At 42.3% G+C, this 16,180-nt stretch overlaps 1 protein-coding gene across 1 annotated transcript in view; it reads left to right on the top strand.

Annotated features, from left to right (window-relative positions):
• The window catches only part of LOC111951538 (copine-8), a 126,234-nt gene that overhangs the window by 57,366 nt on the left and 52,688 nt on the right, over positions 1-16,180 (top strand). The window contains exons 5-6 of the mRNA XM_023969713.2: positions 1,291-1,330; positions 11,636-11,712. Of these exons, the coding sequence (XP_023825481.1) occupies positions 1,291-1,330; positions 11,636-11,712 (117 nt within the window). The remainder of the gene's footprint in view (positions 1-1,290; positions 1,331-11,635; positions 11,713-16,180) is intronic.

The following is a 16,180-nucleotide window of genomic DNA, read 5'->3' as shown; positions in this document are numbered from 1 at the left end:
TCTGTGTGTGTTAGGGGAGGCTGGCACAGGACTAGAGCCCAGAGACCCACGAGTATCACACAGAGAGAGATATTCCCTCATCTCCTATCAACAGAATCAGAGCCTACTGGTTGTTTGATGTATGTAATTGAGTAAGGCCATCCTGTAGAGATAACATGGACAGAGATGATAGGGGATGAAACACTGRCCTGTTTGAATACACAATTTCCCCTCAAGCACACATAACATAATGTTTTCTGTACACAGAATTATGTCTATTTCTGGCCTATGTGATAGTGGGGAGGTGATGTTCCAATATGTCATTTAAATGGATTCTATGKCTGATGTTGTATAGCAGTGTTGCTCATCCTTGTTGTTAAAGCTCCAGTGTGGGATTTGGAAAGCWATTCAATGGTCAATGTTTCAATAGTCTCAGCTGTATAACAAAACAAGTGACAGGACCATTTTGTTGTTAAAAGCACATTTCCTGTAATTATACACATTTTTCCATGGCTTATGCTATCTAAATGACTAACAAAATCAATGGGGGCTCCATGCCATTACTTATTTTGTCATTTTTAGATTCTCTCTGAGTCTAGTTTTTATTTTGGTGATTGTTAGTTCTCAAAGGTGATCTTCTTAAARAAATACAGTGCTCCATTTTCTTTTCTACATAATTTATATATGGTTTAAGTTTAAGTTAACACTGAAAATGTTTTACTGCCACGATTTAGCATGTAGGGGAAACACTGCAGACTGTCTTTTAACCAGGGCCCGACGAGCATTGGTCCTTTCTCCTTGGTGGTTTGTTTCGATTAAATGTAATGGTTCTCTTTGTCAGAAAAACCACCGGGGCTACAGTAGTGGGTCTTTGTTCCACTGCTTTTCTCTCAACTACGTGAGGCTCCGTCTCCATAAAATAGCTTTCAAATATTACCTAAAAAATAGACGCCTATTTTTGGGAGCTGTGTAGCATGAACTGGACTGTGAAATTACTGCAGCTGATTGCAGCCCTGTTGGACAAGAACCCCCTTCCCGAACTGGCTCACACAGATAGACACCCGCATTGGTACAAGGATACAAGCACACACACAAACACTTTTACAGCCAGGGAGTCATCCATTTCGACATTTCAGGATACTATACAATTATTGAAAAGCACAAGAAGACTTAATAATACTCTGTGTGACATCATTGCTTTATACATTTACTGAGCGGTCTGAGTGTCACATTCTATAGATCACCTGCTGCTCCCGGCTGTACTGCTGTCATCTCCATGCCACGTTAACAGTGTGTGTTTCTCTTCTCCAGGTACGACGTCGACTCAAAGAGCGCCAACCTGTCGAAACATGTAAGTCGTTCTTCTTTCCCTGTGTGTGTGTGTGTGTGTGTGTGTGTGTGTGTGTGTGTGTGTGTGTGTGTGTGTGTGTGCGCGCGCTTTGGGCGTTCATCCTATTGTCATTAGCACCCCCTTACTACAGTAGTTAATCTCTGTTCTGTAATGACTGGGTTTAGTATTTCATAGTGGGGTTACCTCCCCTGGGTAGGCAGTGTGTTTTAGCGTAACTGTACGCTCACGCACGCACTCGCTCGCTCTCAGTTCCATGTGATGCACTGAGTGTTCTCTAACCTCCCTGCCCCTCGCCTGTCTATTGTCATCGCTGTGAATAAAAACAGTAATGTCATGTAACAATGCCATCAGTTTGTCTATGTTGACACACAATAAACCCTGATTCTTCTTTTATAATGATATTATTTTATTTACATTGAGATAGACAGAAACAGGCAGACCGGTAGGCAGGCACGCACACACACGTCCCGATAGGATCTATTTTGATCTTATCTGTCTTATAAAATCRAGAATAAGAGATGCATATTACCCGCTGCAGTCTTACCACGAGGACCCTATCTGTGCCTGTCACACGCTCGGGGAATTGCTCATTCATGTGGTCCCATTCTCTCTTCTGCACACCATTCTATTCCACTAATGTGTATCTGCCTGCTAGCTCCCCCCAAGGAGTTTGAGTTCTGTACTTTTGCCTTGGACACCTGTTCAGAGATTTAATTAAAATAAGTTGAATGGAAATAGTCCTAGAGCAAGAGTCGCATGTGTGCAGGCTTTCATACCAGCCCAACTCTAACACACCTGACGCTCTCCATCCAACCTGACAGAGCTTGAGAGGATTTGCAGAGAAGAATGAGAGTATCTTCCCAAAAACAGGTGTGCCAAGGTTGTAGCATCATACACAAGAAGACTCGAGGCACCACACTGCCAGGTCTCTGACCTCCTCCCTATAGGCTGTCTCATCGTTGTCGGTGATCAGGCCTACCACCGTTGTGTGGTCAGCAAACTTAATGATGGTGTTGGTGTCATGAAGGAGGGGACTAAGCACACACCCCTGAGGGGCTCCCGTGTTGAGGATCAGGTTRCCAGATGTGTTGTCCAGGWTCCAGTTGCAGAGGGAGGTGTTTAGTCCCAGGGTCCTTAGATTAGTGATGAGCTTTGAGGGCACTATGGTGTTGAATGCTGAGCTGTAGTCAATGAACAGCATTCTCACATAGGTATTCCTTTTGTCCAGGTGGGAAAGGGAGCTGTGTAGTGCAATAGAGATTGCGTCATCTCTGGATCTGTTGGGGCAATATGCATATTGGAGTGGGTCCAGGGTTTCTGAGATTATGGTGTTGTGAGCCATGACCARCCTTTCAAAGCACTTCATGGCTACAGAAGGGTCGGTAGTCATTTAGGCAGGTTACCTTGGCGTTCTGTGGCACAGGGACTATGGTGGTCTGCTTGAAACATGTAGGTATTACAGATTCAGTCAGGGACAAGTTGAATATGTCAGTGAAGACACTTGCCAGTTGGCCAGCGCATGCTCTGAGTACACGTCCTGGTAATCCGTCTGGCCCTGTGACCTTTTTAATATTGACCTGTTTAAAGGTCTTACTCACATCGGCTACAGAGAGCGTGATCACACAGTCGTCCGGAACAGCTGGTGCTCTCATGCATGCTTCCGTGTTGCTCGCATAGAATTAATTTAGCTCGTCTGGTAGTCCCATGTCACTGGGCAGCTCGCTGTTGGGTTTTCCTTTTGTAGTCCGTAATAGCCACATCTGACGAGCGTCAGAGCCAGTGTAGTAGGATTCAATCTTGATCCTGTATTGACTCTTTGCCTCTTTGATGGTTCGTCGGAGGGCATAGTGGGATTTCTTAAGGGCGTCCGGGTTAGTGTCCCGCTCCTTGAAAGAGGCAGCTCTACCTTTTAGCTCAGTGCGGATGTTGCCTGTAATCCATGGTTTCTGGTTCGGGTATGTACGTACGGTCGCTGTGGGGACAACGTCATCGATGCACTTATTGTTGAAGTCGGTGACTCGTCGTATACTCCTCAATGTCATCGGATGAATCCCAGAACATATTCCAGTCTGCTAGAAAAACATTCCTGTAGCTTAGCATCTGCGTCATCTGACCAAACAGCCATGCACACAGCCATGCAATGTCCATAGACCGCTGAGTGCTGAAGCGCAAAWAAATCGTCTGTCCTCGGTTGCAACACTCACTACCGATTTCCAAACTGCCTCTGAAGCAACATCAGTACAATAACTGTTCRTCGGGAGCTTCATGAAATGGTTTCCATGGCCGAGCAGCTGCCCACAAGCCTAACCTCTCTTGGGTACGTGAGACGTTAGCGTCCCACCTCTTCAACAGCCAGTGAAACTGCTGGGCGCCAAATTCAAATACAGAAATACTCATTATAAAAATTCWGAAAACAAAACATATATTTTATATAGGTTTAAAGATTAACTTCTTGTGAATCCAGATATAAAAAATGCTTTACGTCGAAAGCATACCTTAGGATTATTTGAGAACATAGCCCAGCAGACAAATCATTACAAACAGTAACCAGCCAAGTAGAAGAGTTTTTTGCACACATTGTATTAGATTCTCTTTTTTTTTTCTACATGTTATGACTTTGTTTATGTTACTCCATGTGAACTCAGTTGTGTTGGTTCACACTGCCTATGCTTTATTGCTTGGCCGGTCGCAGTTGCAAATTGTAGAAACTTGTTCATCAACTAGCCTACCTGGTTAAATAAAGGTGGAAATAAATAAAAATAAAAAAACAACAAGTCGGAAATAGAGAATAAATGTATCCCTTACCTTGATGATCTTCATATGGTTGCACTCACAGACATTATTTATCAATATGTTCCTTTGTTCGATAAAGTCTCTTTATATCCAAAAACCTCTGTTTTGTTTCGATTTTTCTTCAGTAATCCACAGGCTCAAACGCAGTCAAACCAGGCAGACAAAAATCCAATTGTATCCGTAAAGTTTCATAGAACATTCAACGATGTTTATTATTCAACCCTCAGGTTGTTTTTAGCCTAAAAAACATTATAAATTCAACCGACAATAACTCTCAATATAAAGGTAACATAGAAAGCACTCTCTCGGTCACGACGCAGAAAAAAGTCTGTGACACTTTAGGGTCCACTCATTGACTGCTTCTTACGTCCTCATTTCAGAATACAAGCCTGAAACATTTCTAAAGACTGTTGACATCTAGTGGGAAGGCATAGGAACTTGCAAATTTGAGTCCTAAGTCAGGATACTGTAATGGCATTGAATAGAAAACTACAAAACCAACAAAAAAACGACTTCCCTGAATTGATTTTTTCTCAGCGTTTTCGCTGCCAATCAGTTCTGTTACACTCAGACACTATTTAACTTCTTTGGGCTGCAAGCCCGACGTCGGTACACTTATATGACAACAGCACGGCCAAGTGCATGGGCGCGAAAATTCAAAATATATTTTTTAGAAATATTTAACTTTTTACACATTAGACAGTCAATACAGCAAATGAAAGATACACATCTTCTTGATCCCAGCCAACATGTCCGATTTTCCAGCACAGGTAGCGTGCACAAAACCAACCTAACTAACCAAAGAACACCAGAACTAACCAAGAAACAACTTCATCAGATGACAGTCTTTATACATGTTATACAATAATCTATGTTTTGTTCGAAAAATGTGCATTTTGAGGTATAAATCATAGTTTTACATTGCAGCTACAATCGAAGAATAGCACCGAAGCAGCTAGAACAATTACAGACACCAATTGAAATACCTAAATACTCATCATAAAACATTTATTGAAAAATACATGTGTACAGCAAATGAAAGACAAACTCTTGTGAATCCAGCCAATATTTCCGATTCTTAGTGTTTACAGCGAAAACACAATATAGCATTATATTAGCTTACTACAATAGCCACCACACAACCGCATTGATTCAAGCCAACAGTAGCGATAAGATAAACAAAGCAAAAATATTTAATTTTTTCACTAACCTTCTCAAATGCATCAGATGACAGTCCTATAACATCATATTACACAATACATATATTGTTTGTTCGAAAATGTGCATATTTAGCGGCACAAAATCGTGGTTATACAATGTGAATACGTAGCAAAATGCATAAAATGTCCGGAGAAATCTTGGAAAGGCACCTAATTAATCAAATAACTATTTCATAAACTTTACTAAAAAAATACATGTTGGACAGCAAATTAAAGATAGCTTAGTTCTTAATTGCAATCGCCGTGTTAGAATTCTAAAATAACTTCAGTACACATCCAGCTTACGTTATTGCGAGAGAGCGCCCAAAATCAAAGCGGAAAACACAATGACACATTTTCGACAGAAATAGGAAATAACATCATAAATGGGTCCTACTTTTGCTGATCTTCCATCAGAATGTTGTTACAAGTGGTCCTTTGTCCAGAACAATCGTTGTTTGGATTTAGAATGTCATTTTCCTCTCGAATGAGCAAGCAAACTTGCCAAGTGGCCGCGAAGCTCTCCATTGTCAACAAACGCAAAGAACGGAACACGCCAAAACTCCCGAAAAAAATTCAATCATCTGATAAACTATATTGAAAAAACATACTTTACGATGATATTGTCACATTTATCAATAAAATCAAAGCCGGAGATATTAGGCGTCTATAACAAAGCTTTTCAGAAGCCAATGCGGAAGTCCTTTCCGCGTCTTCCTGAACAGAGGAAATTGGAGTCCTGTCATTCCAAGCTGTCTCTTTTGACCATAGAAAGAGCTAGAGGACCCATTTCACCTCACAGCCTATTGACATCTAGTGGAAGGCGTATGAAGTGCATGTATACTAATAGAATTCAAGAAACGATTAGGGAGGCCCTGGAACAGAGCCTCGAGTTCAGATTTTTCACTTTCTGACAGGAAGTTTGCTGCAAAATGAGTTCTTGTTTTTACTCACAGATATAATTCAAACGGTTTTAGAAACTTTGAGTGTTTTCTATCCAATAGTAATAATAATATGCATATTGTACGAGCAAGAATTGAGTACGAGGCCGTTTGAAATGGGCACCTTTTATACAAGCTACTCAATACTGCCCCTGCAGCCATAAGAAGTTAACAGTTTTGGAAACTTTAGAGTGTTTTCTATCCAAATCTACCAGTTATATGCATATCATCATATCTTCTGGGCCCGAGAAGCAGRCAGTTTAATTTGGGCATGCTTTTCATCCAAAATTCCGAATACTGCCCCCTACCCTAGAGAAGCTAAAATCACAGTGCGCAATGCCAAGCGTCGGCTGGAGTAGTGTAAAGCTAGGCGCCATTGGACTCTGGAGCAGTGGAAATGTGTTCTCTGGCARTCCAATGGACRTATCTGGGTTTGGCGGATGCCAGGAGAACGCTACCTGCCCCAATACATAGTGCTAACTGTAAAGTTTAGTGAAGGGAAATCTTGATGCTACAGCATACAATGACATTCTAGAATATTCTGTGCTTCCAACTTTGTGGCACCAGTTTGGGGAAAGCCCTTCTCTGTTTCAGCATGACAATGCCCCCATGCACAAAGCGAGGTCCATACAGAAATGGTTTGTCGAGATCGGTGTGGAGGGCCTTGACTGGCCTGCACAGGGGGCATTGTCGGACACCTTTGGGATGAGTTGGAACGCCGACTGCGAGCCAGGCCTAATCGCTCAACATTGTGGCTGAATGGAAGCAAGTCCCCACAGCAATGTTCCAATATCTAGTGGAAAACCTTCCCAGAAGAGTGGAGGCTGTTGTAGCAGCAAAGGGGGACCAACTCCATATTAATGCCCATGATTTTGGAATGAGATGTTCGATGAGCAGGTGTCCACATACTTTTTGTCATGTAGTGTACTTCTGTATATATAGTGTATATGGATTGATATATAGTTAGATATACATGCTAGGAAGTTGGCAAAGTTAGCATGATATAATTTCCATTATAAGCTGGGTGGTTCGAGCCCTGAATGCTGATTGGCTGACAGCAGTGGTATATCAGACCGTATACCACGGGTATGACAAAATACTTATTTTTACTGCTCTAATTACGTTGGTAAACAGTTTATAATAGCAATAAGGCACCTCTGGGTTTTGTGATATGACCAATATACCACGGCTAAGGGCTGTATCCAGGCACTCCGCGTTGCGTGATGCGTAAGAACTAGCTACGGTATATTGGCCATATACCACACCGCTTCGGGCCTTATTGATTAAATAACACATGAAAAGGCACTTATTTAAACTCAGGTGCGCACATCAAAAGGACACATGTAAATGGGAATAAACTACATTTATTGCTGAGGAAGGGAGAGGAATGGTGATTGTCAGAATGAGTTCAGGTGTGGTGAGTTGGCAGTAGAGGGGGCATGTCCAGAGGTTAATTAGAGAGTTTGTGGAATGACATAACCCTTCAGAAAACCATTCATACCAATCAGGATTTGTGATGCTGCCTTTCTAAACCACCTAATATTGCTAAATATGGTCTCAAAGGACAATGATTACATTGGACTCACTGGACTGAAAGCATTATCCCAATATTCTCCTCCATTATCCTGCCATTATCTTACCTAATGATCACCCTTTTTTATTTTATTTTATTTCACCTTTATTTAAGCAGGTAGGCTAGTTGAGAACAAGTTCTCATTTACAACTGCGACCTGGCCAAGATAAAGCAAAGCAGTGCGACACAAACAACAACACAGAGTTACACATGGAATAAACAAACATAGTCAATAACACAATAGGAAAAAAGTCTATATACAGTGTGTGCAAATGAGGTAAGATAAGGAAGGTAAGGCAATAAATAGAACATAGATCGGGAAATACTTACAATTTACCAATTAAACACTGGAGTGATAGATGTGCAGAAGATGAATGTGCAAGTAGAAATACTGGGGTGCAAAGAAGCAAAAAAAAGTATTTATTATTATTATTATTATTAACAGTATGGGGATGAGGTAGTTGGATGGGCTATTTACAGATGGGCTATGTATAGGTGCAATGATCTGTGAGCTGCTTTGACAGCTGGTGCTTAAAGTTAGTGAGGGAGATATGAGTCTCCAGTTTCAGTGATTTTTGCAATTCGTTCCAGTCATTGGCAGCAGAGAACTGGAAGTAAAGGCGGCCAAAGAGGAATTGGCTTTGGGGGTGACCAGTGAAATATATCTGCTGGAGCGCGTGCTACGGGTGGGTGYTGCTATGGTGACCAGTGAGCTRAGATAAGGCGGGGCTTTACCYAGCAAAGACKTATAGATGACCTGGAGCCAGTGGGTTTGGCGACGAATATGAAGCGAGGGCCTGCCAACGAGAGCATACAGGTCACAGTGGTGGGTAGTATATGGGGCTTTCGCGACAAACGGATGGCACTGTGATATGCTGCATCCAGTTTGCTGTGTAGAGTGTTGGAGGCTATTTTGTGAATGACATCGCCGAAGTCAAGGATCGGCAGGATAGTCAATTTTACGAGGGTATGTTTGGCAGCATGAGTGAAGGATGCTTTGTTTTGAGAAATAGTAATTCGATTCTGGATTTAATTTTGGATTGGAAATGCTTCATGTGAGTCTGGAAGGATAGTCTACAGTCTAACCAGACACCTAGGTATTTGTAGTTGTCCACATGTTCTAAGTCAGAACCTTCCAGAGTAGTGATGCTGGATGGGCGAGCAGGTGCAGAAAGCAATCGGTTGACGAGCATGCATTTAGTTGTATTTTGCATTTAAGAGCAGTACGGTGGGATTCAAAATGATCAGTGATCTGTTTGTTAACTTGGCTTTTGAAGATCTTTAGAAAGGCAGGGAAGGATAGATATAGGTCTGTAGCAGTTTGGGTCTAGAGTGTCTCCCCCTTTGAAGAGGGGGATGACCGTGGCACCTTTCCAATCTTTGCAGATCTCAGACGATACGAAGAGAKGTTGAACAGGCTAGTAATAGGGGTTACAACAATTTCGGCAGATMATTTTAGAAAGAGAGGGTYCAGATTTCRCAGTTCTTTCAGAACATCAGCTATCTGGATTTGGGTGAAGGAGAAATGGGGAGGCTTGGGCAAGTTGCTGTGGGGGGTGCAGGGCTGTTGACAGGTTTAAGGGTAGCCAGGTGAAAAGCATGGCCAGCCATGGAAAAATGCTTCTTGAAATTCTCAATTTATCGTGGATTTATCGGTGGTGACAGTGTTTCCTATCCTCAGTGCAGTAGGCAGCTGGGAGGAGGTGCTCTTATTCTCCATGKACTTTAGTGTCCCAGAACTTTTTGGAGTTTGTGCTACTGGATGCAAATTTCTGTTTGAAAAAGCTAGCCTTTGTTTTCCTAACTGCCTGTGTATATTGGTTCCTAACTTCCCTGAAAAGTTGCATATTGCGGGGACTAYTCGATGATATTGCAGTACTCCACAGGATGTTTTTGTGCTGGTCAAGGGCAGTCAGGTCTGGAGTGAACCAAGGGCTATATCTGTTCCTGGTTCAAACATTTTTGAATGGGGCATGCTTATTTAAGATGGTGAGGAAAGCACTTTTAAAGGAATAACCAGGCGTCCTCTACTGACGGAATGAGGTCAATATCCTTCCAGGATACCCGGGTTACCATAAGCTCAGCCTGCTGTTAGCAAAATGTTMATGTTCCTCCTATTGCTTTATACTAGGATTGACAATATTCATATAGCATTTATTTCCCTGTCCTATCTTATCTTAGTCACATTTCACCATTTGCTCTCTCCTGTGTTTTCTTTGGCAATTTGGGAAAACTAGTCTGCCCATATTGCAGAGAAATCACATGTTCTGGTTAGACTTTGTTTGGCAAACATCCACTTAAGGATAAAGGTCATTAGAGAAACACAAACAATGAGAACATGAGAMTGAGTTATGACATGTTTGACCTTAAGGCATACCTTTTCTGTTATTTGGACAGGCTTCGTATGTTGACTTGTCACATGGCATGTGTCATGCATAGCTGTATTTACCATTATCTGACTAATGTGGTTGATCATCTGTTGGGTAATGTTTTAGACTAGTATGKTAACAATGTGCACATAGTGAGCAGTGTGTAATATTTTCCATGGTGAAAGGATAAAAGGGGGAGTGGTCACTGTGATGTGGGCCAATCACCTTTGCCATCGATAGTATGCAGTCATGGAAAATAAATGCAATCTTTCCACAATGATTTGGTGGATGGCGTGCACAATTCAATGTGGGGAGTACAAGAGATGCTCCTCTACCTGTTGGTGTTGGTGCAATAGCAACGCTATATTAAAGCCCATATTCCCTAGTCCACTGCCTGTCCTCTTTGTTTAAAACACGTTGCATTAACGTTGCAGTTACAACCAGGGACCCTAGCTCGCGCACACACACACACACACACACACACACACACACACACACACACACACACACACACACACACACACACACAAACACTCTTAGTCACAAGGCTTTTCTCACTAGTCCTCCATTGTGGAACTGTCTCCCCCAATTTCACGGACGTTCACGCTGGACACAACATAATTCTCTCTCCCTATCCCTCTCTCTCTCCTTCCCTCTACCCCCGCTCTCTCCYTTTCTCCCTTCCTCGATCAGGCATAAAAACGGGGTGAAATCAATCATCTCCGACTGGGAATGACACACTTGGCCGTTTTTTGAGGCTACTGCTTAGCCAGCCCTGGCCGTCCCTCTGGGGAATTCCACTGGAGATAAACCTTTACTGTGTTAACATGTGAGAGGCAGACAGGCAGGCGGACAAGCAAGCAGAGCAGGTGTGCTAGTGGAGCTGGGTGGAAATACTATTTGAAGTCTTTTCAAATACTTTGTCTAGGCTTGATTTGAGTCTTCTTGGCTCAATGTAATCAATAGAATCGCCCTAAAAATGATAAACTGACCATTTGCTAACCCAGGCAGGCTAGAGCAAATGCTTAAAATATTTCAAATAGTATTTGAACCCAGGTCTTCTTGCTGAAGCACGCTGGAAATAACTGGGCTATAAAGCGTGTAGGGATTATACAGCACACACTGAATATACTAGACATTGTGGTCAGAGGAGACCACAGTGAGATTCCATTATGAAGTGTTKGTGTTTTTCCAGACACTGGCTAATAGAATCACAAGGGTTCTCCCTTCCTCCAACCCCCAACATTGACATTAATACAATAAATCACATGTCATGTTTCATAAAGAGTATTCTATGCGCACTATTGGATGGGCGTCCTCTGTGTGTGGATGTGTGCACCCATGCATGTGTGTGTGTGTGTCTCTCCTATATCTTCCACTTCACCGGAATGTGTCCAAATATATGAACTCGTATGTCTCTMTTTCTGTAGGACTTCCTTGGCCAGGCGTTCTGTACATTGGGAGAGGTGGTGGGATCGCTGGGTAGCCGCATGAAGAAACCTCTCGTGTGAGTAACTCTGTTCCTCCATTTTTAAGCCAATTAACTCTAACCTCTGACCCCTATTGTACGGTTTCACTCTAACCTCCAGCCTCCATGCTATACAACATCACTACACTCACATCTCAAACCCATAGACAGTATGGTCCCTTTGTAGCTCAGTTGGTAGAGCATGGCACCAGGAGAGTGGGTTTAATTCTCGGGACCACCTGTATGTTAAAGGTATACACACATGACTGTAAGTCGCTTTGGATAAAAATGTCTGCTAAATGGCGWAATTGGCAACAAAATACAATTGATTCTATATGCAGGCTAACCCTGACTCAGTTCTTATGGTATTCACTCACCTGATCATTATAGAATTTACACCCACACACACTATTGTAACTGGTTTACCATTTTACATCATCACTTTAACCCTGACCCCTGATCTATTTCTCATGGCTGTCACTCACCTGTCATTTACTCTGAAATATTTACATCCACACACACAATTACTTGTGCATATTTACAAAGTCTTATGTTTGTACTCCAATACAAAACATTACTGAGTACCACTCTCCATATTTGTAAGAATAGTGGTGGCTGCATCATGTTATGGGTATGCTTGTAATCGTTACAAGCATTTTTCAGGATAAAAAACAAAAGTAATGGCGCTAAGCAAAGGGAAAACCTGGTTCAGTCTGCTGTCCACCAGATGAATTCAGGTTTTAGCAGGACAATAACCTACATAAAACACAAGGCCAAATCTACACTGGAGTTGCTTACCAAGAAGATAGTATTTTCCTGAGTGGCTGAATTATAGTTTTGACTTAACGCTGCTTGAAAATCTATGACAAGACCAGAAAATAGTTGTCTAGCAATAATGGGTGAATGTTGCACAATCCAGGTGTGGAAAGCTTTTAGAGACTTACCCAGAAAGCTGTAATCGCTGCCATAGGTGCTTCTACAAAGTATTGACTCGGGTGTGAATACTTATKTAAATTAGATGTCTGTATTTCATGTTCAATACATTTGCAAAAGTTTCTAAAAACATGTTTTCACTTTTTTGTCATTGTGCGGTATTGTGTRTAGATGGGTGAGGGGAAAAACATCTATTGAATCAATTTTGAATTCAGGCTGTAACACAGTAAAATATGAAATAAGTCAAGGGGTATGAATACTTTCTGAAGGCACTGTATGTGACCACACTCCTCACAGCTGATGCATAATTGSCAGTTATGAAATGACAGCCTACAAACCCACTTTCTCTAGGTTACTGGGTTTGAACAGTCTGCTGCCGTCTCAGGTCTCTGTGTATCTGGGGAACAAAAATCACCTGGAGTTTTACTGTAGGAGGGAAATCACTCACTAATTCAAATGCATGACACACGTCTCAGAGCACTGATGTAACGAGGCTGTTGGGAACATGCATTGAGGGTGGAGGTATGTCTGTATGTGTGCGCTTTTCAACACCACTCCCTCGTGGTGGGGTTTCCTGTTAACAGCAGGTGTGAACTCATGCTCTCGACTGAGATGTTCTCTCACACACAGACACACACACACACACACAATTCACACAACATGATGTACGTCGAAACGCGAAGCTGTTCATTACTAGAATTCTGCTCATGTATGCCTTTCTCTCCTCTCTTCTCTCCTCAATACATTGTGTCACAACCCAAAAGTGTTTAGTAGTCAAGACTGGCCTCATGACAGTGATGACTTGTAATTCTGCTTCCTTCCAAGACCAGCGGAGTATCATAATTATCAGCTTCCATTCAGTCAGCGCATGAAACAGCTTCCCAGACCAAGTATTACACTCCTTCTGGAAACATTAATATCAACAGCCTTTATATCCATTATGGACATGTTTTCTCAGTGGTGAACCTATGAAGCTCTTCAAGTGTGACAGGTCAGTACAGATGGTGAACCTATAGGTCTTCAGTGTGTGACAGGTAGTAGTGGTGAAAGCTATAGGCCTTCAGTGTGTGAAGGTTAGTACAGTGGTGAAGCTATAGGCCTTCTGTGTGTGACAGGTTAGTACAGTGGTGAACTATAGGTCTTCAGTGTGTGACAGGTTAGTACAGTGGTGAACCTATAGGTCTTCAGTATGTGACAGGTTAGTACAGTGTGAAGCTATAGTGCTTCTGTGTGTGACATGACTGAGTTAGTACAGTGGAGAACCATTGGTTTCAGTATGTGACAGGTTAGTACAGTGGTGAACCTATAGGTCTTCAGTATGTGAACAGTTAGTACAGTGGTAGAAGCTATAGGCCTTCAGTGTGTGACAGGTTAGTACAGTGGTGAAGCATAGGCTTCAGTGTGTGGACAGGTTAGTACAGTGGTGAACTATAGGCTTCAGTGTGTGACAGGTTAGTACAGTGGTGAACTATAGGCCTTCAGTGTGTGACAGGTTAGTACAGTGGTGAACCTAATAGGTCTTCAGTGGTGACAGGTTAGTACAGTGGTGAACCTATAGGCTCTTCAGTGTGTGACAGGTTAGTACAGGTGGAAAACTATGGTCTTCAGTGTGTAGACAGGTTAGTACAGTGGTGAACCTATAGGTCTTCAGTGTGTGACAGGTTAGTACAGTGGTGACCTATAGGCCTTCTGTGTGTGACAGGTTAGTACAGTGCGCGTGCCGTGGGCCTGGCGCCTGGGCCTTCAGTGAGGTCCTACACAGTCACCCGAATTAATCCACCTCTTATTACCATCATTATGCCATGGCTCTAGACACTATACATTTAGACAGAAACGCAGTATAACCAGGCGTTGCGTCACCTTTGAAATTGACAAATTGACATTTTTTGGGTAAACAGTGTTTAACAGACAACTCAAGTGTTGCAAAGCCAGTGTGGCTCCAAAACCCAAATCGATCACTTGCAAATAATAGGCATTCCAGCAGTAGACAGTTTGCAGTGCTTCTCGGAGCCTGTGAGCAATTGACAGCGCTCGTAGTTGAAACTTTGAAAGTGGCGAGCGAACGAACCTTTCCCGCCTGTGACAGGCTTTGTGGCGTCGGGCGACCTCTCCTTACAATGTCTAACTTTTCTTTGAAAATCGTCTTGAGAATTGGCGTTATAATTATATCCTCGACCAAATCGATATTCTTCTCCTCCTTCCGCCATTGTGGGTTGAAAAACACAGCTATAGTAAGAACGCGAAATTAATTCGTTTATCAAATTCAGTTTCCTAGATCTGCATAGGACCTGCCCATAGGACCTGCCTCTCAATATTGGTAATCCAATCAAAAGACGTGGACGACTACGCCTGCTAGCTGGCTCCTGTGTAACACTGGAGCCAGCCAGCAGGCGTATAATAGCCAACTCTAAAGCTGATTGGTTGACACAAAATTTAATTTCCATTCACTTTAAGCTACAAGCGCCCGCACTGTTGATTCTGAAGGCCTGAGGGCAGATTTTAGACCGCCTTGGCAACACATGATGGCTGAATATGATGGATAAAAGATCTAACATAAAGACCAGCCCTCCAAATCTCAACCTGGGGCTGGAAGCAGTGCAACCAAGAGGAAATCTATGAAATGAAAGAGTTAAACTCTTACTCTGGGGAATAATTTAATACATATTGTGGGAAAAATTATATTTAAAAAAAAATATATATTCTGATGATGTTTAGGCCAGCAGAGAAGGACCTTGGCAGGCCCTGACGGCCCACATGGGTTAGTACAGTGGTGAACCTATAGGTCTTCAGTGTGTGACAGGTTAGTACAGTGGTGAACCTATAGGCCTTCAGTGTGTGACAGGTTGGTGATTCTGAAAGGACAGCAACCGTAATACCAGCACACTCATGTAGGACAGAGCACTTTTTGTAAAACACAAAGGGCCAGTGGTGTAGTGGAGGGTATACAAAAGTGTGATTTTTGAGAATGAAAACTCATTAAAAAAAACATCATTTTTCACACAGGGTGCCTTTCCTTCGCTGGGCGGGCTGTTCTGGGAACTTTTTGACAAAGACAGCGGTCACACACAGCATGATTTTAAAGTATAAGCCGTCTATAAACTCAGACATAATTAGTTTGAAGTGGAACTGACATCGTTTGAACTACTTTGCAGATATGAAACAAACAGACAATCATAATATCAGTAAAAAAATCTGAAAGAGTTCATCTCCATTCGAGATGCACTGTTTCAATTTCAATGACTCAATATTCTGGACAAAAACTGACGAATGTAACGAAGGCTGCGAATGTCAATACAATCAAACTAGCAAGGGCTAGGATCACATGTCAGTCATAACATGGCTAATAGGCTAGTGTATCTATATACGTAGCAAGCTAAAAACACGGAGGTTAACATTAGCTAGCTAGCTAGCTAGCTGCTAAGAGGATGCCGTGTCATGCCGTTGGAGGAGTGGGTGAATGACTGATCTTTTTCCCCCCTCATAATGTTTTTCAGTGGCTATAAACAGCTAGAGATGCAGGTGYCATTTGGTTAYCTAGCAAGAACTTGAAYGACTGTTATCCAGTTAGCATGCC

This window comes from Salvelinus sp. IW2-2015, linkage group LG24, assembly GCF_002910315.2.
Source record: "Salvelinus sp. IW2-2015 linkage group LG24, ASM291031v2, whole genome shotgun sequence".
NCBI lineage: Eukaryota > Metazoa > Chordata > Actinopteri > Salmoniformes > Salmonidae > Salvelinus > Salvelinus sp. IW2-2015.
The sequence above is the reverse complement of the archived record's forward strand: the minus strand, read 5'-3'. Positions and strand labels throughout refer to the sequence as shown.